This window comes from Ascaphus truei, chromosome 18 (genome assembly GCF_040206685.1).
Source record: "Ascaphus truei isolate aAscTru1 chromosome 18, aAscTru1.hap1, whole genome shotgun sequence".
In the NCBI taxonomy this organism is placed as follows: domain Eukaryota; kingdom Metazoa; phylum Chordata; class Amphibia; order Anura; family Ascaphidae; genus Ascaphus; species Ascaphus truei.
Genome location: NC_134500.1, coordinates 11,226,005 through 11,253,660, shown reverse-complemented (window position 1 = coordinate 11,253,660; position 27,656 = coordinate 11,226,005). Strand labels below are relative to the sequence as shown.

At 44.9% G+C, this 27,656-nt stretch overlaps 2 protein-coding genes across 11 annotated transcripts in view; one reads left to right on the top strand and one right to left on the bottom strand.

Moving 5' to 3' along the window:
• The first annotated feature begins 5,353 nt into the window (after positions 1-5,353).
• On the top strand, positions 5,354-24,811 carry TUBGCP4 (tubulin gamma complex component 4). Its single transcript, XM_075575527.1, has 18 exons — positions 5,354-5,540; positions 6,451-6,579; positions 7,409-7,531; positions 8,107-8,160; positions 8,683-8,739; positions 9,498-9,577; positions 10,083-10,284; positions 10,661-10,826; positions 11,756-11,880; positions 17,951-18,001; positions 18,683-18,788; positions 19,039-19,146; positions 19,798-19,936; positions 20,172-20,349; positions 20,556-20,690; positions 20,904-21,020; positions 23,672-23,811; positions 24,238-24,811. Exons 1-18 carry the CDS (start codon positions 5,463-5,465, stop codon positions 24,248-24,250), a joined length of 2,001 nt encoding a protein of 666 aa, XP_075431642.1. The 5' UTR covers positions 5,354-5,462; the 3' UTR covers positions 24,251-24,811.
• A 1,309-nt stretch (positions 24,812-26,120) lies between these two features.
• The window catches only part of TP53BP1 (tumor protein p53 binding protein 1), a 47,197-nt gene continuing 45,661 nt past the window's right edge, over positions 26,121-27,656 (bottom strand). For all 10 annotated transcript variants that reach the window (XM_075575520.1, XM_075575517.1, XM_075575521.1 and 7 more), the window contains one exon: positions 26,121-26,733. In XM_075575520.1, the coding sequence (XP_075431635.1) occupies positions 26,546-26,733 (188 nt within the window). In that variant the 3' untranslated portion in view covers positions 26,121-26,545. The remainder of the gene's footprint in view (positions 26,734-27,656) is intronic.

The following is a 27,656-nucleotide window of genomic DNA, read 5'->3' as shown; positions in this document are numbered from 1 at the left end:
TACCGTGGCTCCGGCGGCTTCCTCCCTGCGGCGCCATGGCAACGCGGCGTCAAAATGACGCTGCGAGGTCATGTGACGTCACGTTGCTATGGCAACGTGACGTCATTACGCTGGAGCGCGGGTAAGTTGGGGTTGGGGGGGGCACGGGAGCGAGGGGACAGCCGTCAGGGGGGCGCAGGGAAAAAAGTTTGCGCCCCCCTGATGTACGGTATAGTATCAGTCACAAAGCTACTGATATGCTTCATTAAAGAGGTGTGTTTTAAGACGGGTCTTAAAGGTGGAGAGAGAGGGGTGCTAGTTGAATATTTAGGGGATATTGTGTGTGTTCTGATATAGAAAAGCAATGAGTGTTACATAGGTTATTCAGCAGAGATAGTTACATATACAACAAGATATGACACTACACTGAGAAAACAATGTTACAATTAACTATATAGTATTGCATCTCTTTCTTTTGCTGGTGTATGCAGAAAAATATAGTAAACAGCTTACCCAGAAACCTTTAACGTACAATTTGTGCAACTGAAATGGTTAATGAGTTTTCATTGCAGAGCAAAGAGGTTTAAAGTTAAGAATTCCAGAAATATTTCCAATTCGGTGTTATGTGTCTGATCATAGGAAGATTGAGGACAGAGAACTTTAATTCTAACTAATGGTTGACAGAGGAAACTGGGGCATTATTCTGTAGAGTGTAACAAGTTTTACCAAGGTTTATCTACATTTAAAAAAATTAAAAAAAAGCAAAATGTAACGTTATCACAATGTTTATGACTAGCTAACCTTATTTTCATTAATACAAAATAAATGTAAAACTGCCCAAAGTTTCCAATTTACCAAACATTTAAAAACATGCCCCATTTTATTATTTTTGTAGACACCTTATTCATAAAATGTAATGCACAATTTGTTTAATATAGTTTTATAGCTCTACAGAAACAAAGGCTTTAATATTAGAAACTACTTTCATATCTGTCGGTGTTTTCATTCTAGAACCAGCTTTACTAAAACCAATATACACCTTTCCGGAGCTAATCCTCCAGATTCATACTTGATATTTAATTCCCATTAGCATATTAAGCAGATCCTAAATATTGGTGATAATATGGAATCATAGATAATTAGGTAAATTATGTCAAGGGGTGCCGTACGCAAATACTTGTAAATTAAACATATATCCCAGAGAAATCATTTACCAACTTGAATTTCTTTTTTGCTGTATTACAAGATTAGTTGGATTGACATCACACGATTAGATTGTTTTGTATCAATTTATTTTCTGCTTTGTACGTGACTTTTAAAAACCATTTTTTTTTTTAAATCTTCAAAGTTACGAAACAAGTCTCCTGGACCAGGGGTCTTCAAACGGTAGTCCGCGACACAATTCTGACTGAGTTCATGAGCATACCCGTCATTATACAATGCACTGGCACTGCCCTTTAGAGCAGTATTCGTTGTTTTGTGCGTTCCAGTCAAAGTTATTGCTCTTGAGTACGTTCAACTGCGGATAGTCTGGTGACCTGTGGTTAAAAGATAGGCGAATTCACCCAAATCCGTTTCCCAGATTTTTGCTGATGTTACCCCCCAAAATCCTTTTTGCGGTGTAAAATCCGCAAACCTATTTGTGCTGATTCAATCCACAAGGATTCATCAAAAACCACTATTGGATACAAGCCATGGACGGACTTGTAGAATCCAATCCGTGGATTCTTAACAATCCACCAACGGGTTGCTGAATCCGTGGAGTGGATTCTACAAATCCGTCCATGGGTTGTGGAATCCGCAGAGTGTATTGGTAATAATAATAAAAAATCCGCAAAAGGCGAATCGCCCTTTTTGAGATTGATCCTCTGACATCCGTGGACTAAAGGAACCGCCGATCCGCTGCGGATCCAAACCCGCCCCAAAAATCACCTATCTCTACCTTGGAGGTTTAAGGACATCTCAGCTCCTCATTGATTCTTCCTAGGGAAGTAGCAAAGTCCGGTAGGGTCACATGGAAAACCCAACAAATACAGAAATCGATTGGATGCTCGAGCAGGCTTCAGAACAGCTGTTTCCATTATTAAACCTTCGTATTGAGAAAATGAAGCAACCACAGTATTTGCATAAATAAGCACTTTGCTGTATTTACTTGAGGATACTTTCCTCTTATGTTGATTTAGTATTCTGTAATTGTGGAGTAAGAAATAATATTTGCATGTCCCTTTTAAAATTATTTATATTTAAAACGGCAGCCCTTCGTAGTATTAACCAGTCCTCCAATTTTATTTAGTTTTTTGCCGGTCCTCTTAATGCAAAAGGTTGGAGACTGCCATCCTAAACCATTACTGCACCTCTTAGCAGGTGTAACTGTGAAGCTCTTTGAGTCTCATTGGGAGAAAAGCATTACATATAAATAAAGTTATTATTAATATTATTTATCCAAGTCTAATATATTTTTATTGTATTCATTTGTATTACATTATTGAAAATATTACAATATAGTTGATAGTACTTGTTCAGTAGATATTGAATCTTGAAGAACCAATCTGGAGTTGGAAAACAGAGCTAAGCTGTATTGATATATTTTCCTAATAAAAATCATCCTTGAAGGTGATAGCAATTCCCAGCAGAATACATGTTATGGGACATCATTGATCTCAAGCATAACTCTTTATGAATAGCAACCATTTTTTAAACAAATACAGTGCATTCTAGGTGAGTCCTTGGTTGTTATTTAAATCCACCTCCTGACTCCTGCTTTTCAGTGTTTGGTATCTAAGGAATGGGAATGGCAAAAAACATACAGAATACGGAACTCAAGAAAGTGGAATTAGTAGTTTCAAAGGGTCAAAAATAAACATTGACGTTGAGCAGCTGTTTCCATCCTGAAGAACAGGGAGACAGAAGAAGTGTAAAAGGAATCCTCCCTCCTAGAATGAACTATCTGGAGAGTATTATCAGAGCTCGTAATCAAGGATAACGTTCAATGTTGGTCCAATCAATTGTAATAAAATCATATGGAAATTTTAAATAAACGTAACATCGTTTTTTCAAACCTCTCTGGCCAATGAATTCTAAACATCAAATATACACAAAGAAGACAACTATTATTTGCAATAATGTGATTGTATAGTATGTGGATGCAGCATTTGAAAAGCATAACTATAAACGCATTGTATTAGATTGTTGACAGTTTTTTTTTTATTGTGCGATAAACCTATTTTTGGTACAGTGCTTGGTACTCGTTGTCCAATATCAGTCAAAATGACATCAGCGCAGAGCACAGGATAAAGTTCCCCAAACAAAAGCCTGCAGCTTGGTATAAGGTCAGATGGTTATTGCTTTCCACTCGCCTCCAATATACCAAACCCGGGCTTTCCATGATAGATTTATGTCAGTGAGACTTCACGGGGAACTAAAATTAAAAAGCTATTTATCAGGCACTTCAAAACAAAAACTTTGCTTCGCGCTGAGACCTGGAAGGGAAAGACAGCTCCACGGATCCTGTTAGGGCAGGGGTGGGCAACTCCAGTCCTTGAGGACCACCAACAGGTCAGGTCAGCACAGGTGGCTCAATCAGTGGCTCAGTCAAAGACAGAGTAAGATATTGAAAATTGGTGGGTTCCTATTTACATATAACTGGATTATTCATGGCATTTTAAAGCACGTTGTGTGCCTTTTGGAAGTTAACCCTTATATTTGTCCAATAAAAAACGCCACAATTTATATAGAGACTATAAATATGGGTGTACGTTAGACAGTGTTACACTATGAGGCTAACAGGTAGGGATGGGAGAAGCCGCCTAAATCCGTTTCCCGGATTTTTGCTGATACCCTTGAAATCCATTTTGTGGTGTAAAATCTGCAAACTGATTTGGGCGGTTTCAATCCGCGCGGATTCATAAAAATCCGCCTTTGGACACAACCCCTGGACGGATGTGTAGAACCTAATCCGTGGATTGCATTCCATCAAATCCATCCACGGGTTACGGAATCCACAAAGTGTATTGGTAATAATAAAAAAATCCACAAAACGCGAATCGCCCCTTTTTGAGATTGATCTGCTGAAATTCGCGGAACAAAAAGGAACCGGCCGATCCAAATTCGCAAAAGAAACTCCCCCTCCCTTCTCCCTACCCTCCTCTGTCTCTGTCTGTCTCTCTCTCGCTCTCTCTCCCCAACACACACACACTTACCAACACAGATACAGACACACACTTGCCAACAGACACCAACACAGACACACAGACACACAGACACACAGACACACAGACACACACACACACACAGGCACAGACACACATACACTTACCAACACACGCGGAACCAGGAGATCTAGAGCTATGCTGTGCCACCTGCTGCCCAGAAGTGGTTAAGCAGTCAGACAGCCCTGCTCTCTTCCCTGCTACCGGCTACAGCTGTTCTGTGATCAGCTCAGCACTCAGCAGTGGGCATCCTCCTCTGATCTCCTCCAACCTCAGCCCTCCTCCTACCCGCTCAAACCGAGAGGACACCGGCTCATTAATAACCGGGACTGTCCTTGCAAAACCGGGACATTTTGACAATTATTGGAGCACCGGGACAGCTCATTAAAAACCGGGAATGTCCCGGCTAAACCGGGACATCTGGTCACCGTACACAATGGTGAAAGGTGAGACGCGTTAGAGACACACACACACACACACACCTCTCACCACACCATGCTGTTTCCTCCTCTCCTTGGTCCCACCCCCAGGCTCCTGACACTTCCTCCTGATTGGCTGCTGCTGGGTAATGCTGCAATCAGGATAAAGGAAGCTACCCCGCTCCCTAGCAATAGCCCATCTCGGGGAAATCCCGTGCCTCTCCCCCCCCCCCCCCCCCCCAAGCCAGTCAGGTCACTATGCCCACAGGGGTAATACCAGACACATACATGTCCAGCATTACCTTTCATTTTTTACTGCAGTGTCCAAATACAGGACAGTCCGGTTCAATACTGGACACCTGGAAACCCTAATTTGTAACATATATTAATATAACATTTGTTTACGTCTATACATGCAGCTTGGTGTTTTGCCTTTGTGCAGTGTGATAAGCGTAGCCATGTTTTCTTCCCTAGTAAGTATATATACACATCCAACCTTATCAGGAGCAGCAACACATATGAATCATAACTATAAACAAATATCATTGTTTATAACCTGTACCCCCTAAACAACCCCCCCCCCCCCATGCAATCTATGGAATAGGAAGAGGGTCTCTGTCCCCTCCCAGATCTCCCTGCCAGGAGGTAATGACTATTATATTATTGAGCCATAGAGACTCAGTGCTGCTGGCACAAGACTGGACTACATTTCCCGACATGCCTAGCGCGCCAGCCGCCCTGACGTCATTGGCGGGCTCCGGCAGCGGGACGTACGGGCTGTAGTGAGCCGGGGAGGGGAGTGTGTCCCGGTTCTACCCGGGATTACTGCCACCTCTCCGGGGGGAGGAGGGGGGAAATGATTCACGAGCTGCTGCTGGTGCTGAGCGGATACCCCGGCAGTATATTCACCTGGAACAAGCGGACGGGCCTGCAGGTATCGGGATGCTGTCGCGATATAGAGCAACCTGTCGCGATAGTCGCACCAATGTCAAGCCTTCCTGCCTTGACAGCCACTGTCCCGGCACCTGTGGCCTGATGGGCAGTGTCACCTGAGAGTGATAGTCATAAACTAATAGGAATATTAAACTAATAGTAATATGCTATGAATAAATAATTTTATTTAGAATTGTTGGAATATAATAGAATTTGGAAGCTGGTTTCAACAGACACTAGGATTACTGCTTTAAAAGTATATATATATATATATATATATATACATACATACATACATACATACATACACACACACACACACACACACACACACACACACTACACAACCAGGGTATATATATAAAAATTTGGTTTTAACAGACAGCGGCACTGTGAGTGTATAAAGCGAAAATAAAAAAGTTGGTTGGAAATTAAACAAGTACAGGCATACTCCGGTTTAAGGACACTCACTTAGGATATAATCGCCCAATAGGCAGACGGCAGCTCACGCATGCGCCTATTAGCACGTCCTGAACAGCAATACCGGCTCCCTAACTGTACCGAAGCTGTGCGCAAGCGGGGAGACTATAGAGCCTGTTACAAATGCGTTATTTACATCAGTTATGCTGATATATGACGATTGCAGTACAGTACATGCATCAATAAGTGGAAAAGGGAGTGCTTCACTTTAAGTACATTTTCACTTTACATACATGCGCCGGACCCATTGCGTACGTTAATGCGGGGTATGCCTGTATAGTGGTGTAAATATACTATGTATATACACACGCGATCCTCACATCTCACCTGTGTGGCTGCTTGCACGTTGCTATCTGTGAATACTTTTTTTTTTTTTTTTAAATAGCTGTTTAGGTGCTTAAACATTGTGATAAACTGGGACTTCCTTGCAGGTGTCGCAGGATCTGCCTTTTCTGCACCCTGGGGAGACCAGTGTACTGAGCCGTCTCTGCAAGCTCGGGACAGATTATATCCGCTTTACAGAGTTTATTGAACAGTACACAGGTCATGTTCAGCAGCAGGTGAGGTTACTGTGGGAGATGCATCAGTGTAGCTAGCGTGGATCGAAGATTCAATGCGTTGCTTCATTTTCTGCCTGTGTTTACGTCCGGACGTACCAAGGAGTTACTTACATGTGACGCAGCTTGTTAGCCAGGAAACTTGACCGACCGCTCCAGACCTGGAGGACTGTCCGTTACACAAATACAACATCAAAAAAGAGATGCAGAGTTTCTCATAGATCAAGGGGGTGGCCAACTCCAGTCCTCAAGGGCCACCAACCGGTCAAGTTTTAAGGATATCCCTGCTTCAGCACAGGTGGCTCAGTCATTGTCTGAGCCACCTGTGCTGAAGCAGGGATATTCTTAAAAACCTGACCTGTTGGTGGCCTTTGAGGACTGGAGTTGGCCACCCTCGTTGTAGATTCATTGTAAGTTGGGGTATTTTGCAGCGGCCCAATATTACAGTTCATCATACATGAAATTATAATGTACAGAACCTCATCGATTTCTTAGTGTACTGTCCGCATAAAAAATAGTAAATTCCTTGTACACTTGTAGTTTTATGGTAGATGTGGGGAGATGGAGCGGCTCAGTGACTAAAGACACTGACTGGCATGGAGTTTTAAAGCAGGGGAATCTGGTTCAATTCCCGGTGTCGGCTCCTTGTGACCTTGTGCAAGCACTTTATCTCCCTGTGCCTCAGGCACCAAAAACATAGATTGTAAGCTCCACGGGACAGGGACCTGTGCCTGCAAAATGTCTCTGTAAAGCGCTACGAAAAACTAGCAGCGCTATACAAGAACTATTATTATTATATAATTATGTATAAGATTGTATCCTTGCTTCCTAGGATCACCATCCGTCCCAGCAGGGGCAGCCTGGTCTGCATGGCATATACCTGCGTGCCTTTTGCCGAGGCCTTGACTCAGTTCTTCAACCCTATCGCCAAGCATTACTAGACCTGGAGCAAGAGGTAGAGAACCCACCTTCTTTGGGAGTGTTGTAAAAAGAAGGCAATACAAAGTGATGTCTTTTTCTAGCACGATTACAAAGCTGTCTAGTAAATATTAGCGATAAAGGGGATATCTCCAGCTGATTCACAGTATTTTGCTTTGTGTTCAGAAATTGCCTTTGTGTGTTAATATCATCTTAATACAGGATCTATATTCTAGCTAGGCTAGATCCAAGCTTTGCAGGACAGATTGATCAGTAAGGGGTGCTTTTTCCACCTGACTATTTACAGATGTGATGCTTCTATAGTGTGAGTCAGAAGCAGCAGCAGGGGTCCATGTTTCTTTGTGTTTGCTACCATAGGAAGCTTTATGACATTGTTTATTAGCCTGTGTATACACTGCTGGAGCTTTTTCCCACTGCGTACCCAAAGCACAAAATCTCGTATTAATATTCTAAGTGAGCAGACGACGAAATAATCATGCTTTCTGTTGAAAGATGACGCACAGCAATATTTGTATATTAACTGGCCTATACTGTAACGCATTGGATTTGATGGACCCCTAATGGTTATTCTCTTGTTTGTTTTTATTGCAGTTTCTGGCTGATCCACATCTTTCCATTTCACATATCACATATTCCCTGGATCAGGTATGTCCCAACTGTGTCAAGCCGTTTGCTGGTAGATGGGTAACAAGCATATTACCGTGCTTCCACTGCAGCCGGGGATTCTGGTAAAAGCACTTCTTTAAACCAGGCTGTGCTGAAAAGCTGGGTAATACGGCAGGCATAAACTTCTAGGGGTCCCATGTTACAATGGACAAGAAATAAAAGGCAACGTTGTGTGCTCATTTGTATGCCATTACCCATAATCCCAGGCTGCAGTGGAAGCATTGTATGCTAAGATATAATGGGGAACAGCCGGGTTGTGCACCTGTCTGAGATGTGAATGCGCTCACACGTGGGATTTATCATAACTTTTTCCCTGTTGACAAACACCACTTAGGTCATCAAGATGTCTCACATTACTCTCCTATACTGCATTAGTTAATAGTTTACCGTTCCAGTGAACATTATGTATCCGTGTTCTGGATGTGGATGTCTGCTTTTGTGTACGTGCAGTTTCTTTGACCACAGACTCGCTTTACTTGACAAACACCGTTGTTTTTCCAGTTTCATCTCCTCTTCCCATCAGTGATGATTGTGGTGGAACAGATCAAGAGTCAAAAGGTACAATGTCATTCTTTCCCATCTTCCCATCTTTGTTCTACTTCTTAATAACCTGTTCTTGGCTTTGAATTTACCCACCTTCAAATAAGACCACAGGTAGCGTGGATCTGTCTGCAGGGCCTGTGTAGACTTTGTGTTTGTTCTACATTTCTTGACAGCTAACTGACATCTCTAAACCCACATCTATTGGTGTTGCTTGACAACAAGTAACCGTTTTATATGTCAAGTTCATTTGGAAGCAAAACAATTCATCAAGTATCTTGTCTTTTTAGCAGTGCCAGGGGAGTAGAAGGTCAGCTTTCTTCCTAACTGTTTCTTTCTTTGTTTGTGTCCATCTTTTGCCTTAGAACGTAGACAGAAATAAGATACAAAATGCTATAGAATGTTAGCAGAGACTGGTGTGGTTGAAACATCTAAGGCTTAATGATGTACAATGAAGCAAAAGTATATTATATGGGTTGACTTACTATCTTTATGATGGTCTGCACAGTACTGATTGTACAGGCGGTCCTTGGTTATCCAACGGAACCCGTTCTGGAAGTAGCGTTGGATAGTGAAACCATTGTAAAGTGAGTCCCATGTTAATCAGTGGCGGTGAGTGTTGGATAACGCATTCAGGCGTCGAAAAACAGCCCATAGGGTTGCTTTATAAAGCGTTGGATATGCCATTCATTGTAAAGTGAAACGTTGGATAGCGAGGACTACCTGATTCTCCAGCTCTGCAGCATACAGTATGTAGAACACTGCTTTGTTTGCAGATTCATGGCTGCCAGATCTTGGAGACTGTTTACAAGCACAGCTATGGAGGACTCCCTCCTGTCCGCAGTGCACTGGAAAAGTAAGTGTATACATACATAAGTGTGTGTATGGATAGAGAGATTTACACCTACATGCATGACTCTTAGTGCTATAAATCTAAAGTACAATGTCTGATTTCTCCATATACCCAGAGTCGGGGGATAATCGTTCTGTCCTCAATGATATGTCATTGGCAGCTTTGCAGTCATAGGACTGACTTTCGTTTTCCTTGCCTGGTTCCTTATGGTGCAGGACTGGGCAGAGGCTTGTTCTACTCAAAAAGGAATCCCAGGGATTAGTAATAAATCTCAACACACTGCAGCCTCTCTGGTACTTCCTGTGTACAAATAACATTGGACTGTGGAGAAAGTTAATAATTTTGTTCCGTTTTAGTGTAAAATATATTGACCTTTTGCCCTTCCGGAGCTAAACTAGTTTGTCGCCACGAAACAGGGCGAACTGTCCGTGCTCATCAACAAAACCGTGAATATGCAAATATATTACGGGGTGTAGTTGACTGATTCCCGATTCTGGTGTTTGGTTAGGATCCTGGCGGTGTGTCACGGCGTTATGTACAAACAGCTCTCAGCCTGGATGCTTCACGGACTTCTGCTGGACCAGTATGAGGAGTTCTTTGTTAAACAGGGACCTTCATCTGGCAATGTATCTGCCCAGCCCGAGGAAGAGGAGGAGGACCTGGGCATTGGGGGTCTGACGGGGAAACAGCTGCGAGAGTTGCAGGACTTGGTGAGAACTTGCAATAACTGTGTGTGTGTGTGTCTCTTGATGGCAGTATTGTACATGGTAAACTGTACAGCAAGGGCGGCCAACTCCAGTCCTCAAGCGCACCAACCGGTCAAGTTTTAAGGATATCCCTGCTTCTGCACAGGTGGCTCAGTCATTGACCACCTGTGCTGAAGCAGGGATATCCTGAAAACCTGACCTGTTGGCGGCGCTTGAGGACTGGAGTTGGACGCCCCTGCTGTCCAGCCATATTGAGTTCATAGAGCTTGCACATATTTGGTCTTACATGACGGGGAGATAATATGACTTCACGCTGGGACTCTAACTTATTCTTCCTCTTGCGTGCCTGTGCCCTGACCTTCGCTTTGCTCTGTGACAGCGCCTGATAGAGGAAGAGCACATGCTGGCACCGTCCCTGAAGCAGTTTTCCTTGCGGGTGGAAATGCTGCCCTCCTATATCCCAGTAAGAGTTGCCGAGAAGATCTTGTTTGTGGGCGAATCCGTCCAGATGTTTGAGAATCAAAATGCAAATATGAGCAGAACAGGTAAGCGCAACAAGCGAAGAACAATGTTAATATTAACAATATTATTCTCTTCTCCTCCTACCGTCCACTCCAAAACTGGAACAGTCTACCGGAGACTCTCACTTCCGCCACCAGTCTTTCAAAACTAAAGCTGTCTCACATTTGAATCTGGTCTGTAACTGTTACATACGCCCATAATATATATTATCTCTACCTGTGCATGCAATGTCTTGTATATAATGTATACCCTGCTCACTTATGTAACTATGTATTTGTAACCATGTTTTTGACATCTTAACTCTGTGCCCAGGACATACTTGGAAACGAGAGGCAACTCTCAATGTATTACTTCCTGGTAACACATTTTATACATAAATATCAAGACTGCAGATGTCCTAAAAAAACAAACAAACATGATTGGACCATATTCTGGCCATACGTGGGTGCCACAGAGTGGCTATTCCTGGTATCGCCCGATAGAAAAATATACTTAAAACGGCAAAAGAGTTTAGTAAGTCGTAATACCATGGCATAGGTTGGCGTGCTTACATTCTCTTATTGCTTTAGAGACAGGACCTTCTTCATCCATCACCCCAAATTCTCTACCGATCACACACCCTAATGTGTGCACAAGAAAGTGCGATAACCATCACTCGTCCATTGCCATGCCATGAAATGGCCGATATCCCCCGGTAAGGGATGTACCCCATTTGCTAATTAAGCGAATCCGATGGCGTTCTATTTTGAGGGGCCAAAGCCCTATGGAATTGCAGTAAATTAAAACGTTACGTTGTTCTATACGACCTTGTAGCCTGGTTGAGAACTGCTCCACAAAATATTCCAATGGTTGCTAAATGATTTGCACCCCGTATGCAAACTTCTCCTGACACTAGAGATATTAGGATCCATGACCACAGGTGCGTGCACTAACGAACCTATATCCTCCATAGGTTCCATACTGAAAGATCAGGAGTACACATTTGCTGCAGAGTTACATAGGCTCAAGCAGCAGCCGCTTTTTAGCTTGGTGGACTTTGAATCCGTTCTTGACGGGATTAGAAGCACTGTCGCAGAGGTAAACGTATAGCGTTAATTTCTCATTCATCGCTCCCGTGCTGGTGCGATCAGGTGTCTTTTAAAGCTGCGCACCAAGCAATAGCCTACATGTTTTTTTGTTTTGTTTTTTTAATACATCAGTTCTGTACTATGACAAAATACTTGTAGTATTTAAAAATAAAAAAGCAACTCTGAATGACATTTTTAATGTATTATAATGTAACAAGCATTTTTGTGTTTCTATAGCAACCATTTACAAAGTCACATCCCCTTCCTCTTCTGAAACAGGCTCTGGCACACACCTTTTTTAGCCCTACCCTCTCTCTAGCAGTGCACCAATTGTATCTAGTGACGGGCTGGTCACATGATCTTCCCCACAGAACTTTGCATCTTTGGTCCTCTTCTGCCGCACTGACAGCCATTTAGTGAACCCCCGAGGCGAATCTTCACCGATCGATCGGCAACTTAGCTAATTACTTATCATTGTATTGATGCACAGATTAAGGGGGGGGGACGACAGCAGCTTGGACTGCGGCTTTAAGAAATACAATTATACAGAAAATGAAATGTGCACAAATGCTGTTTACATTTTATTTCTGTATATCCAGTCTACTGTTACTCTGGAACATTTACATATGATACATCCAGATAGAGAGTAAGAAAAAACAGACCACACAAAGGGAGTTCTATGAAATCTAACGAAAATGCCTGAGCGTACATTCTCATATACACAGAAATACATCAGTGGGAGAATACATTCTCTTATACACAGAAATACATCAGTACGAGAATACATTCTCATATACACAGAATACATTCTCATATACACAGAATACATTCTCATATACACAGAAATACATCAGTACGAGAATACATTCTCATATACACAGAAATACATCAGTACGAGAATACATTCTCATATACACAGAAATACATCAGTACGAGAATACATTCTCATATACACAGAAATACATCAGTACGAGAATACATTCTCATATACACAGAATACATTCTCATATACACAGAATACATTCTCATATACACAGAAATACATCAGTACGAGAATACATTCTCATATACACAGAAATACATCAGTGGGAGAATACATTCTCATATACACAGAAATACATCAGTACGAGAATACATTCTCATATACACAGAATACATTCTCATATACACAGAATACATTCTCATATACACAGAAATACATCAGTACGAGAATACATTCTCATATACAAATAAATACATCAGTACGAGAATACATTCTCATATACACAGAAATACATCAGTAGGAAGATACATTCTCATATACAGAGAATACATTCTCATATACACAGAAATACATCAGTAGGAGGATACATTCTCATATACAGAGAATACATCTTATACTATATTAGTGAAAGCACTGTATGTTTGCCTGCCTGCATGCATGCATGCCTGCCTGCCTGCCTGCCTGGATGTCCGGTGTCCCTAGGGGAAATCTCATTGGTCCCTTGGCCCGCCCCCGCACACCTCTCATTGGCCTGAGGCGGAGTGACGGGCCAAAGGACACACAGGGACACACACACACACAGGGACACACACACACAGGGACACACACACACACACACGGACACACACACACACACACGGACACACACGGACACACACACACACACGGACACACACGGACACACACGGACACGGACACACACACACACAGGGACACACACACACACACACACAGGGACACACACACAGGGACACACACGCACACACGGACACACACACGGACACACACACACACACACACACACACACGGGGCTCACAGTGTTAGCAGCACCCGCACGCACCTCCTCCTCTCCCCGTGTCTCCCGCGCTTTCACACCGACCCCCCCCCCCCCCCTCCCTTGGCGCCGCTACAGTCAGCGGGACACGCACACCAACACACACACACACTATTATTACCCCTTCAGCGCCCCCCCCACCCAGTGTCAGCGGCCGTGCGAGACCCCCCCTCTATATCTCCCACCTCTCTCCCCCCCACACATATACATGCCCCCCGCCCCTCCCCGGCGGGGGAACAGCCAGTGGCCAGGCAGGCTGCCTCGCGGCGCCGAGTGCCCAAGATGGTGGCGCCCGGGACACAGCGGGGGAGCGGCCACAACACGCTGCCTCCCGCCTCAGATCCACGTGGGACCTGCCGGATGGGTGAGTGAGCGGCCTTCACCTCCCCTCCACCCCCCCTTCACCTCCCCTCCACCCCCCCTCCCCTCCAGTGTCAGTGTCTCCCCGATACCCCCCCCCCCCCGGCGCCGCTACAGTCAGCGGGGGAGCGAGCGAGCGCCCGGGACACAGCGGGAGAGCGGCCACAACACGCTGCCTCCCGCCTCAGATCCACGTGGGACCTGCCGGACGGGTGAGTGAGCGGTCTTCACCTCCCCTCACCCACACCTCACCCCCCATCACCTCCCCTCACCCCCTTTCACCTCCCCTCACTCCACTTCTCCCTTCCACCCCCCTTCACCTCCCCATTTACCTCCCCCCCTCCACCCCCCCTTCACCTCCCCTCCACCCCCCCTCCACCCCCCCCCTTCACCTCCCCTCCACCCCCCCCCTTCACCTGCCTTCCACCCCCCCCTTCACCTCCCTTCTACCCCCCCCTTCACCTCCCTTCCACTCCCCTCCACCCCCCCTTCCCACCGCCTCCCCCCCCTTCCCACCGCCTCCCCCCCTTCCCACCGCCTCCCCCCCTTCCCACCGCCTCCCCCCTTCCCCCCCTTCCCACCGCCTCCCCCCACCCCTTCCCACCGCCTCCCCCCACCCCTTCCCACCGCCTCCCCCCCCTTCCCACCGCCTCCCCCCCTTCCCACCGCCTCCCCCCCCCTTCACACCGCCTCCCCCCCCTTCCCACCGCCTCCCACCCCCCCTTCCCACCGCCTCCCACCCCCCCTTCCCACCGCCTCCCCCCCTTCCCACCGCCTCCCCCCCCTTCCCACCGCCTCCCACCCCCCTTCCCACCGCTTCCCACCGCCTCCCACCCCCCGCCATCCCACCGCCTCCCACCCCCCGCCTTCCCACCTCCTCCCACCCCCCGCCTTCCCACCGCCTCCCACCCCCCGCCTTCCCACCGCCTCCCACCCCCCGCCTTCCCACCGCCTCCCACCCCCCGCCTTCCCTCCGCCTCCCCCTTCCCACCTCCCCCCCCCCTTCCCACCACCTCCCCCCCCTTTCCACCACCTCCCCCCCCTTTCCACCACCTCCCCCCCTTCCCACCACCTCCCCCCCTTCCCACCACCTCCACCCTCCCCCCTTCCCACCACCTCCCCCCTCCTCCCCCTTCCCACCACCTCCCCCCTCCTCCCCCTTCCCACCACCTTCCCCTTCCCACCACCTTCCCCCTCCTCCCCCTTCCCACCACCTTCCCCCTCCTCCCCCTTCCCACCACATCCCCCCTTCTCTCCCTTTCCACCACCTTCCCCCTCCTCCTCCTTCCCACCACCTCCCCCCTTCCCACCACCTCCCCCCTTCTCCCCCTTCCCACCACCTCCCCCCTTCTCCCCCTTTCCACCACCTCCCCCCTCCTCCCCCTTCCCACCACTTCTCCCCTCCCCCCCTGCTCTCCTTCCCCCCCCGCTCCCCTTCCCCCCCCCGCTCCCCTTCCCCCCCCGCTCCCTCTTCCCCCCCCGCTCCCTCTTCCCCCCCTCCGCTCCCCTTCACCCCCCCTCCGCTCCCCTTTCCACCACCCCCTCCGCTCCTCTTTCCCCCCCCTCCACCTCTTTTTCCCCTTTCCCCTCCCACCCCCTCCCACACTTCCACCCCCTCCTCTAACCCTTCCCCCCCCTCCTCTAACCCTTCCCCCCCCTCCTCTAACCCTTCCACCCCCTCCTCTAACCCTTCCCCCCCCTCCTCTAACCCTTCCCCCCCTCCTCTAACCCTTCCCCCCCCTCCTCTAACCCTTCCCCCCCCTCCTCTAACCCTTCCCCCCCCTCCTCTAACCCTTCCCCCCCTCCTCTAACCCTTCCCCCCCTCCTCTAACCCTTCCCCCCCTCCTCTAACCCTTCCCCCCCTCCTCTAACCCTTGCCCCCCTCCTCCACCCCTTGCCCCCCTCCTCCACCCCTTGCCCCCCTCCTCCACCCCCTCCTCCCCTTCCCGCCGCCCTTCGCCTTCATGCCCGCCTTACCGCCTCCCCACCCCGCCTCTGCCTTTCACCCGCCCTTACTCCGGCCGCCTCTGCCTTTCACTCACAGCCGCTGCACGCACTCAACAGACAGCCGCCACACTCGACACATACCTGCCGCCACACACACCTGCTGCCTCCCGCCCCTACGCACCGACATCACTGACCCACCGCCTCACGCCCTAGCAGGACCCCCCACTCACAGACAGCACTCACAACCCACGCGCCAGCCGCCGCCTCACACCCTTGCAGGACCCCCACTCACAGACAGCACTCACAACCCACGCACCACCCGCCGCCTCACACCCTAGCAGGACCCCCACTCGCACACAGCACTCACAACCCACGCGCCACCCGCCGCCTCACACCCTAGCAGGACACACGACTCAGATTTTTACATCACCTATGGCACCAAAATATACATTGTACTGTGGTGTGGTTACAATAAACCATTTTTATACAACATCGTATTACATTTTCTTCCATCTTTCTTTTCAATATTATTATCCAACCTTTACAACAAACAGTCACCTATTGTTCCACGATTTATAAATAATACTACCTATTACGCATTTACATCCCGGGCAACGCCGGGTCTCTCAGCTAGTTCTCCTATACAAATAAATACATCAGTGGGAGAATACATTCTCATATACAGAGAATACAGTCTCATATACACAGAAATACATCAGTGGGAGAATACTTTCTCATATACAGAGAAATACATCAGTGGGAGAATACATTCTCATATACACAGAATACATTCTCATATACAGAGAATACAGTCTCATTTACAGAGAATACAGTCTCATACAGTATACACAGAAATACATCAGTGGGAGAATACATTCTCATATACACAGAATACATTCTCATATACACAGAATACATTCTCATATACACAGAAATACATCAGTACGAGAATACATTCTCATATACAAATAAATACATCAGTACGAGAATACATTCTCATATACACAGAAATACATCAGTAGGAAGATACATTCTCATATACAGAGAATACATTCTCATATACACAGAAATACATCAGTAGGAGGATACATTCTCATATACAGAGAATACATTCTCCTATACAAATAAATACATCAGTGGGAGAATACATTCTCATATACAGAGAATACAGTCTCATATACACAGAAATACATCAGTGGGAGAATACTTTCTCATATACAGAGAAATACATCAGTGGGAGAATACATTCTCATATACACAGAATACATTCTCATATACAGAGAATACAGTCTCATTTACAGAGAATACAGTCTCATACAGTATACACAGAAATACATCAGTGGGAGAATACATTCTCATATACACAGAATACATTCTCATATACAAAGAATACAGTCTCATTTACAGAGAATACAGTCTCATATACACAGAAATACATCAGTGGGAGAATACTTTCTCATATACAGAGAAATAGTAGGAGGAATTGGACCAAACCTTTTCACTTTTTTCAGTGAAATCAATACTTTGGTTGATGGGAATGCCTTAGCACAGGGGTCATCAAGCCGTCCCACAGGTCAGATTTTAAGGATATCCCTGCTTCAGCACAGGCGGCTATCAGTCCTTGCTTAAGCACAGGTGGCTCAATCAGAGGCTCAATCTTCAACTGAGCCACTCATTGCGCCAGCTGTGCTGATGCTGGGACTGACCACCTGTGCTGATGCTGGACTGGAGTTGAGCCCCCTCTGCCTTTAGCACATAACTAAAGTGTTGACCTAAATTTTTGTCTTTTTATGAAAGCGCAAGTTTCCTCCCCTGTTTAATATTTGTAACTTGTCTTTATATATTTAGGAGCACTTTCTTAACGAGCTCCTTCTTTAAAATAGTGCTGGGACGTTATTTCAGAAGGATTTTCTATAATTAATTAGATTACCATTGTCTTTTTGTTTTACTCTTAGCACCTGTGGAAGCTTATGGTGGAAGAATCAGATTTATTAGGACAGCTGAAGGTAAGGGGGTCGATCCTTTGATTACATGTATTACAGGGGGGCTGAAGGAGCAGCTCAGTGAGGAAAGGCTCTGACCGATACTAATGATGCTGTGTTTGAACCTGGTTTGATTCCTGGTGTTGGCTCTTTTTGACCTTGGACAAGTCACAATTATCTCCCTGGCAACAAAAACATATTGTAAGCTCATCTGGGCGGGGACTGTGTCTATAACATTCCTATGTGCTGCGTACCGTGCGCTATACTGTAATTGTGACGCGCTTGGGGCACAATTATAAAATAAAGTTATTATTTTAGATTACCTGATTACATGTAGTTGCATACGGTAGTTACTTAGTAGATGAGGTTGAAAAAAGACATGCGTCCATGAAGTTGAACCTATGCTAACTTTAGACAACAGATAATTTATCCTATATCTATACTTGCTTATTGATCCAGAGGAAGGCAAACAAAAAAACCCCAGAGTTATATCATCCAATGATATCTCATAAGGGGAAAATAAATTCCTTCCTGACTCCAAGAATGATTGGTTTCTAACTCCAAACTTTTACATCCTTATCCGAGAAATGGGGCTTAAAGTATGTACCCAATCATAGTCATTTTGTTAGTTATTACTGATTTTGGTGTATGCGTTGGAACACAGGAACGCATTAATTTCTGTTCACTTGTACTTTGTTCTTTAAGATGATTAAAGATTTCTACCTGCTGGGACGAGGAGAATTGTTTCAGGCCTTCATAGATATTGCTCAGCACATGCTGAAAACCCCACCCACCGCGGTAACGGAACATGGTAAGGGACATGGCAAAGCCAGTTACATTATCGTGTATCTGTGGGGTATTACTGATGTAACTGCATCCCCACAATAACCTCATTTCCCTGCACCGGAACCCAACCCCTATTCCCGGTTTAATCTAGTGGGGAATTAATCCGAATGTTTTTAGTGTAGCGGGTACTTGTATTGATGAATTGGAATCGGTGTTCTTGCTCTCATTGAATCTTGTACGAAAGCCGACCCGCTGTCTCCTTCCTCCTCCATCAGATATAAATGTAGCATTCCAGTTATCGGCACACAAAGTTTTACTAGATGATGACAATCTCCTGCCACTACTCCATCTGACGATTGATTATCACGGCAAAGAACATAAAGGTAGGAATGGCCGCCTGTACCGCAGAGATTTCACTTGTCTAAGCTCGTATGAAGGTTACAGCTTGGTGTATAGTTTATACAATCTATATGCTACGCTGGAACACTTGTTGACACCGTACTAAAGAGTAAGTGTGGAGTAGGGGTGCTCAAACTCGGTCCTCGAGCCACCAACAGACCATGTATTAAGGATATCCCAATAGGTGGCTCAATCAGTGGCCCGGCCCTTTTGATGGAGTCGCCTTTGCTGAAGCAGGGATATCCATCAATCCTGGCCTATTGGTGGCTCTTGAAGACTTGAGTTTGAGCACCCCTGCTGTAGTGGATGGCAGCAAATGCTCAAGACCATTACTAATTGCCGATGTGGGGTTATAGTTGTGTTGAGTTGGAATTGCCTGATTATGTATTATGTGGTGAGGAAACGTGTTCATTATTTCAGCCCATCCTTTTTTGTTTCAAAGCGCCTGTCGTACTAAGCACATTTCAAAACGTGTTGGAATTCTATGTTGAGTGAAGTTGTTGTGATTGTGACTGTTCGGGCACACCTAGGAACGACAAACCTAGAGAGACAGCGTAGAATGACAGACGCTAGGAATCATCGGATTAAACGCTACATATGACGTGTTTTTTTTTTTCCCCCTGCATATTCCATAGATCCGTCTCAGCCTCGAGAAGGTCCCTCTCGGGAAACGTCTCCCAGGGAAGCTCCTACGTCTGGCTGGGCTGCTCTAGGATTGTCTTATAAAGTGCAGTGGCCTTTGCATATTCTCTTCACGCCCGCCGTGTTGGAGAAGTGAGTAGTGTTTGGTCTTGGAGAACAGTGCATTAAGTTTAACACATTTTTCCTGGAAAACATCCTTATACAGCATTTGCACATCTCTTCTGCATAAGAAAATAATAGAATAGCATATTTATTTATGAGCTTTCTTAGATCTCATCTCTTCTGTCTATCCTATTGCTCTTTGTAACGCTGTCAGTAGACAAGCCATGGATGCACATTAATGAAACTGTACACTTTTTATTGGTAGATACAATGTAGTGTTCAAGTACTTGCTGAGTGTCCGTTGTGTACAGTCGGAGCTCCAACACTGTTGGGCTCTTCAGATGGAGAGGAAACACTTGGCGTCCAATAGAACAGACGCTGTCAAGTGGAGACTACGAAACCACATGGCATTTCTAGTGGACAACCTGCAGTATTATCTTCAGGTGAGCACGAGTGCATCAGATATAGCTATGGAATTATGCAGGGAAAACGTACGTTTTCTAATAGGCCACTTCTTTTTAGGGTAATGTGTTTGACACTTAAGTACCAAATTGATGTTAGAAGTGCAGCAAACAGGAATATCTTGCCTAAACCACCTTTCTTTCCACTTGTCTCACCCTACGGGTCGTAACTAGTTCACTTTTCGTAGGTGGATGTTCTGGAATCGCAGTTCACTCAGCTCCTGCAGCAGATAAACTCTACTAGGGATTTTGAGAGCATTCGATTGGCTCATGACCACTTCCTAAGCAACCTCCTGGCCCAGTCTTTCATTTTGCTGAAGCCTGTAAGTGGGGGGAAAGGGCGTCCTCCCGTGTTGTACGTGTTCCTAAACATTGAGCGACCGCGCTACACCTGCGAAGGTGCTAAATATGAACTTTTTCCAAATACATTTGGAGTCTGGAGTGTTGGATGGAGAACGCATAATGCCATCACTGAATTAAGAAAGCTTCCTTCGGCCAATTTCTGATGCTTTCCCCCTCTCGTGTCCATTCTGCAGGTCTTCCACTGCCTGAATGAAATCTTAGATTTGTGTCACAGTTTCTGCTCACTGGTCAGTCAAAACCTGGGGCCCCTTGATGAGCGTGGAGCTGCTCAGCTTGGCATCCTAGTGAAAGTAAGTCCATTAACACCACATGTCTGTATGTGACTTTCATGAACCACCGGGGTTGGCTTTGCTGGATGTCTGGGAGAGAAATTGGCTCACCGACCAGGTTCTCTTCCGTCTGACATAGCAGCACACAAGTGGGTAGCGTCCGCCTTCCCTCTAAGGTAGGACAGGTAACTTCTTACCCGAAACCAGTATAAAGGGAGCTGCTCCACTCCTCCAGGTCAGCGGTAATCACAGCCATGCTAAATAAGAAAAAGTAGACCAATCCGAATGCACATAATTGTTTATCAACAGGCGGGGGGGAATCCAGTCTCCTGCCGTGTCCGACTGAAGGAGAATAATATTCCGGCACGCCATGTTTCCCCTTTTCCTTCATGTCCTATCGGCTGTGGAATGGGAATGTTATAGCACAAATGGGAATGTTATAGCAATTCCCAATGGGAGGGACACACACCCCCTGTAAGCTCATGAACTGATTTAACTACATGATTATGTCATGGTGGATGTAGCATTTGAGTTGACTGTCTTTTTTGTTTACTCAATGGGAGGGAAGAAGAAAAGAGGGAAAAAACATGAATAACAACCTGTAGAATTTTCCTGGCAAATTTTGTGTCTTCTGAGACCTGCACATTAAACTTGTAATGTGTTACTGCGCGCAGAGTGGCTAGAGCTCTCAGGGAATGTGCTTTCAGCTCTGTTGCTGCTAGATTTCTAGCCTGTTGATATGCTGAGTGTTCTGACTCAAGCTCTCTGTGGCTAGTGAGTAGAGGCAGGCAGCTTAACTCAATCCCATATATCAAGCAAAGGAATCTGCTTATTTTCTGAAGTGTTTATTTTGGGCAACAACACACAAATAAAAAGGTACTGGGGGAAAACACTGGGGTATGGGAGCAAAGGTGAGGAAAGAGAGCTAGGATGGCAGTGGGATGAAGCAAGATATAGGGATAGGTAAATTGCAATCGCTTTACCAGACGAGATAGGAGAGGTGGCTGCTGGAACTAAAAAGGAAGCATGCTAGCCTGGGCTAACAGTAAATAAGACAAGGATTATGCCAATTAGCAGGGGAAGCCAGGAACAGCTCAACTAACGGAGAAAAGGAGGCGTTGCCAAGGCAACTGGTTGAGAAGCCAACAGTGAAAGTTACATTTGTTGCAACATTACACTGAGTAAAAGCTGGCTCAGAACAGGGAAAATAAACAGAGGTTCCAGGACACCGAGGCTATAGTCTTATCTATCGTCATCTTGGACGCAATCTTGTCTTTGTTCATCACCTTCACGGGAAAGGATAAAATCAGTCCATTTGCCTGAATGTGTTTTTTTGAAGTACAATTTTAGGAAAAGTCTAGTGAATGTAACCTCTTTACCTTTTATATTCCTCAGGTTAGAACATAGTTTTGGTGGGAATATTTTCTTAACTCTCTGAAAGTACAAAGATATGTGGGTAAAAGGGGACGATAGACAGCACTCTGATGGTGTTAAATATATGCAATTGCAGGGTGCACGGAACAAAAGGGGACCCTTATTCCCCTGTATAGTACTAACAAATCTACGTAAGTACCAGCACTCACTGTCTAATAGCCTCAGTGGCTCTGCTCCTTCAGCTGCTCGTGTGGAGTGCTGAGCACTCCACACGAGCAGCTGAAGGAGCAGAGCCACTGAGGCTATTAGACAGTGAGTGCTGGTACTTACGTAGATTTGTTAGTACAAAGATATGTGGCATGTAAACTGTAATATTGTTCAAAGTACCACTTAGTCCAAGACCATATAAGGATCCCCACTTAAAGGAGCCCTCGCCCATCCTCTTCGATGACACGACTGCTATAAGAAATGGCGTTTTAATGTCAACTTTGGTTAGAGGTTGGAAAGTCTCGTTTCCAAAAAGCCTTGAGCATCAAACTTGGGTCTCCCAGGCTGGTATTGTATCCTGTTTTCCCGGCCTTACATTTCTTTGGTTGGCTGCACCACTCATATACCATACTCTGAGGTATATTAGAAATCTTAAAAGTGGATTTCTTCTTTGCTTGAAGCATGCTTTCTGTTGCAGAGTATGACAACTCTTGGCGTTTCTTCAGCATTCTCTGAGCTTCCATGGTGTTGGTTTTGGTGTTGGTTTTAGTCTGTCCAGATCTTGATGATATATGCTGGTCCCTAGGACAGGAGACACTAAAACATTGTGGAATAGGCGCCTTTTTTCCTCCTTTTTGGAAACCTTTCTGATGACGTTTTGCGTCTTCGAACGCTTTCACTGCCTTCCTGGAGGTCAGATTCTTTAATGTGGAGCAGGAGATTGGTGTGGCGAGAAGTCTTCTTGAAAGGGTATGACAACTTCTATTGAGTGCCCTCTTTGTTGGCAAGCTTTACGGTTTGAAGTTTGCAGGCAGAGCCGGTCTGATGCTTGAGCTTAGAAGTTGCCTTTTTAGGCATACACTGCAGGCTATGGCAAGGGTACTCAACTCCAGCCCTCAGTCTTCGACTGAGCCACCTGTGGAGGCTGGGATAACCTGACCTGTTGGGGTGGCTTGAGTACCCTTGACCTACTGTACCCTGAGAAGGAAGGTAGAGTCTACCCACTTGTATGTGCTGCCTGTAGGACATAAAGAAAATACAATGTGTCTCTCTTTCTTGTGAATTTGAAAATGTCTCTCTCTCTCTCTCAGGGTTTCAGTTGCCAATCCTCACTGCTGTTCAGGATTCTTTCCAGTGTCCGTAACCATCAGATCAACCCCGATTTGGCTCAGTTACTGCTCCGCTTGGACTACAATAAATACTATACACAGGCAGGCGGGACATTGGGCAGGTAGGACTGTTGCTCTGAGACGGTATTTGTGTGCACAGCCGTTATAACATTGCAGATATGCCTTCACCATTTACAAACTTGAACTGTAGGAAAGATGATGGTCACAGCGACCATGATGTGTGTAAGAGACCCTGGAAACATTACAAATAAAAATCAAAAACCCAAATTTAAATGATGGCGTCCGAGCTACATGGCATTACATTAAAAACTACAATATTCTACCATGTCAGCCCTAATTCATGCCCAAGGAAAGTCAAACCTGTCCATCTTTGGTTGACAGATCGCATGAACCATAGAAACTATACTCCATGCAGATCACTTCAAGCATTTTTTTTACTGGAGTGTATGTGACCTTGAATACTACAATTTTTAATGGCATTTTTATCCTGGTAAAGTTTATATTAATAATTAATTTCCTCCTTGCAGCTTTGGATTGTGAATACGAGATGAAACGGCCAGGGCCAGACCAAATATTCAAGGTGCACTCTTATCGGAAGAACGTTTATGAATCCTACAACAGCAGCCAACTACACAAAGGGGGAATAAAACCCCCACACCGTTTGTGTTTTTAGAAGAATGTTGTTTTTCATCAGCCCTTCAACCCACTAAACAAGGAAAGAGGGATAACCATGTGAACGAGCCTGACGTTTTCAGAATTAAACGTGCTTTATTGCAGCACAGCACAGATGGAACAAATTGTATGACTTGGGCTTCGGGCATGGTGGATCAATTCGTGCTGACGACCCGCGCTGCTGCTCGCTCAACCAGGAGCTTTTTTGCTGGCCTGGCAGAGGAGACAGCAAGCGCGCTTGGGAGGCGGGTGGTGGGCGTGTCGGCAGGCAGGGGGTTAGTGCATCTGCTCAGCGCAACCCTATCTACTATGTCCCAGGCCTAATAAATGTTTACAACTTAGGAATGTTCCTGGTACAATATGTGTAACAGCTGTGAATACAGGCGCTGCTGTACATTAGTCTGTATAATAAACATTGCATTTAAGTTACTTGTTTCCTCCAGTATTTGAGCTTTCCCATCATTCCCTTGGACTTGTGGGTACATAGGGCATATACTGTGGGTATATTATGAGTCTGTCCTACAGTAGATGTTAAATACTCAGGTGGCTTTTTTTTTTTTTTTTTTTTTTTCAACTTTGAGCAAAAAGTATTTTCTTATTAATCGTTTTAGCTGGACAGTGGGAGAATTTACAAATGAATGATCCAATCAAGGGTTTTATCCATTGGTATAAACAAAGCATGGCTGCGGAATACTTTCTGCATAAATCTGACACATACATTGGGGATGTGTTTGCCAATGAACTTTCTTTCACTATTTTCTTAGTGAGAATACGAACGACAAGATTAAGAGCTATTTCTCTTTGTAATACTGTGGAAGATAAGGCATGATAGTGACCCTGTAATAAAATGACAGTATGACATGAATTGCTAAGGAGGTTTTTCACTCAACAGGTAAAGGTTGAAATGTTCTTGGAAGGCAGACAGTCCAGGCCTCGCACCCATTGCAGAAGTGTGAGATAATTACTTTATACAAAAATAAGACACAGCAGCTTGATTGGAAGGCATGTCCCTACATCTGACCTATAAATTAGGTGTTTCTTATTGTAATTGCTTTTGCTGGATTCCTTGTTCTGTACGTGTGTATAACGTTGGAGCAAGCAGAAGACGATCAGCCCCGATGAAGTGATGTAGGGCTGGGAGTATGTAGGATTCTGCCTGGGGCCACTCCTTTACCTATAGCATATCTATATCCATAGCAATAGATCCCGAACATCTATTAGGGATCTCCATACGATTCATCAACGTTACTCACCTGAGTTAAGTTACCAATGACAGTCACGTATTGTTTGACATACGTTTTATTTTAACCCCCCTTTTTTTATTTATTGGTATAAATAAAGTATTTTAACACATTCACTATACATTCAGCTGTGATTGAGTGCTTGCACACTAGGTTTCCTTTTCTCTGTGATACTATCTTGTCCCTACCTAGTAAGCACCTCACATTAGTTTCATTACTCAGCTGTGCGGGTGTTCCTTGTACTAATAATCGTATAATAATGTTTCAATTCAGTATTTTTGTCATCACTGAAGTGAATTAAGGTATTTTTTTTTACATAGTAAATGACCACCTATTGCAGGAGTGGCCAACTCCAGTCCTCAAGAGGCACCAAACGGGTCAGGTTTTCAATATACCCCTGCTTCAGCACAGGTAGCTGTCAGAATATCCCCAATTCCTGACCTGTTGGTGGCCACAGAGGACTGCAACACCTACTATGGAGCTCGAAGCATGAAAACTGACTTGTATATCTTCTTTATTAGCTGTATTTGAAATACATGCATTTTCAGATGTAAGAATCAGAACTGGTACAAGATGATGGGGTTGATTAAAAATGCATAAAATCACTCGCTATGCAGAGTGGAATTAAATGGCGCTGTATTAATACCAATCCTTTACTTCATTAAAATGTACACAAGAACGTATGTATGCAGAAGATGTGGAACTGGAAATGGACAAAATATCCTTAAAACAAGGAGATTCACCATTTATTTTCTCATAAAAGTCCAGCAGTTAAAAGTATGTACAGTGAGCACATGCAGAGTTAACAACACAAACATTGAAAACTATCTAAAACGTCATTAAAACACAGTATGCACAATACACAGAGCAGCACGGTGGGGGAGGCGGCTAAAAAGGGAAGACGGCGGCCGAATAGAGACTCTTAGCCGGGAACATAATCGTGTTTGTATTTTGGGTGCTTGTTGTAGCCAACTCTTTCCCCGGTGATCAGACACTGGATAACCCATTCTTGCGAGAGGATTGGAAGCGCCAAGGCTTGGGCGCACTTCAAGATGGAGTCTGGACACGAACGGTCGGTGATCACTACATCAAAAACACCCAATGCAACATCTGGGAGAAGAAAAAATGGTGATGAATATTTCCCTCCTGTCCACGTATAACCGGTGATACTTTACGCACGGCCCAGGATTTCCAGCTCCACTTTTCGTTGTAGTTTAGACCTAACACAGCACTTAATTCTTGAAAACTGGCCTTAAATAGTAGGGGCTTATGTTATAATGGCTAAATGTTTCACGGCTTATTCAGGGTTTCCCAAAATAGAACCAATTGTGCAGACACCAAAGTGATTAGTTGTATTAATTAGAAATTAAAAAGAACCAAATTACTACTAATCTTTACACTTTCAACCGTTTGTTTTTATCATCAGAACACAAAATCATAAATAACATTGTAAACTGCTATTTTTAGATTTGAAATGCAAAAGCTTTATAAAAAATAAAAATCAATCAACTGTGCTCTAAAATGACATTATCCTTTGTTTACGGTGGGAGATCTATATATCTCTAGTCCCTATCTATATATCTCTAGTCCCTATATACACTAAGGGGACATCTATTTTTCATTATTGGTCACTGTACCACAGGTTGTTTAGTATTTATCAAAAACAAACAAACAACTTTTTTAATTCACAAAATCCTAACATTCATCATTGATTTTGCAGGATTTAGACAAGCATCATTGTCAATACTACCTATATTTTAATGATTAATCTAATAAAGGTATTTTTAATTACGTCATAACACATCCACTTTAGGGGGAAAGAGTGACCATAACTGGGTTTACTTTTCTGTATATAGTATAGTCCTTTGTTTTCTCAAGGAGAAGCCACTGGGTTATTCCAACTGGCACACTGTACCTTGGTCTTGAAACAAAGGCCCTTATTCTGTAAGGTGTGATACGCCCACATGGCTTGATTGGGGCTTTTCCTGCGATAGCCCGTCACACCGCTTACAGAATAAAGGCCCAAGACGTAC

What these genes read in the sequence shown, in the direction of transcription:
- TUBGCP4 (XM_075575527.1), top strand. Translation starts at nt 5,463, where the DNA reads ATGATTCACGAGCTGCTGCTGGTGCTGAGCGGATACCCCGGCAGTATA. An exon ending in CAGGTCATGTTCAGCAGCAG is followed by an intron (nt 6,580 to 7,408) that starts GTGAGGTTACTG and finishes CTTGCTTCCTAG; the next exon opens with GATCACCATCCGTCCCAGCA. An exon ending in AACAGATCAAGAGTCAAAAG is followed by an intron (nt 8,740 to 9,497) that starts GTACAATGTCAT and finishes CTTTGTTTGCAG; the next exon opens with ATTCATGGCTGCCAGATCTT.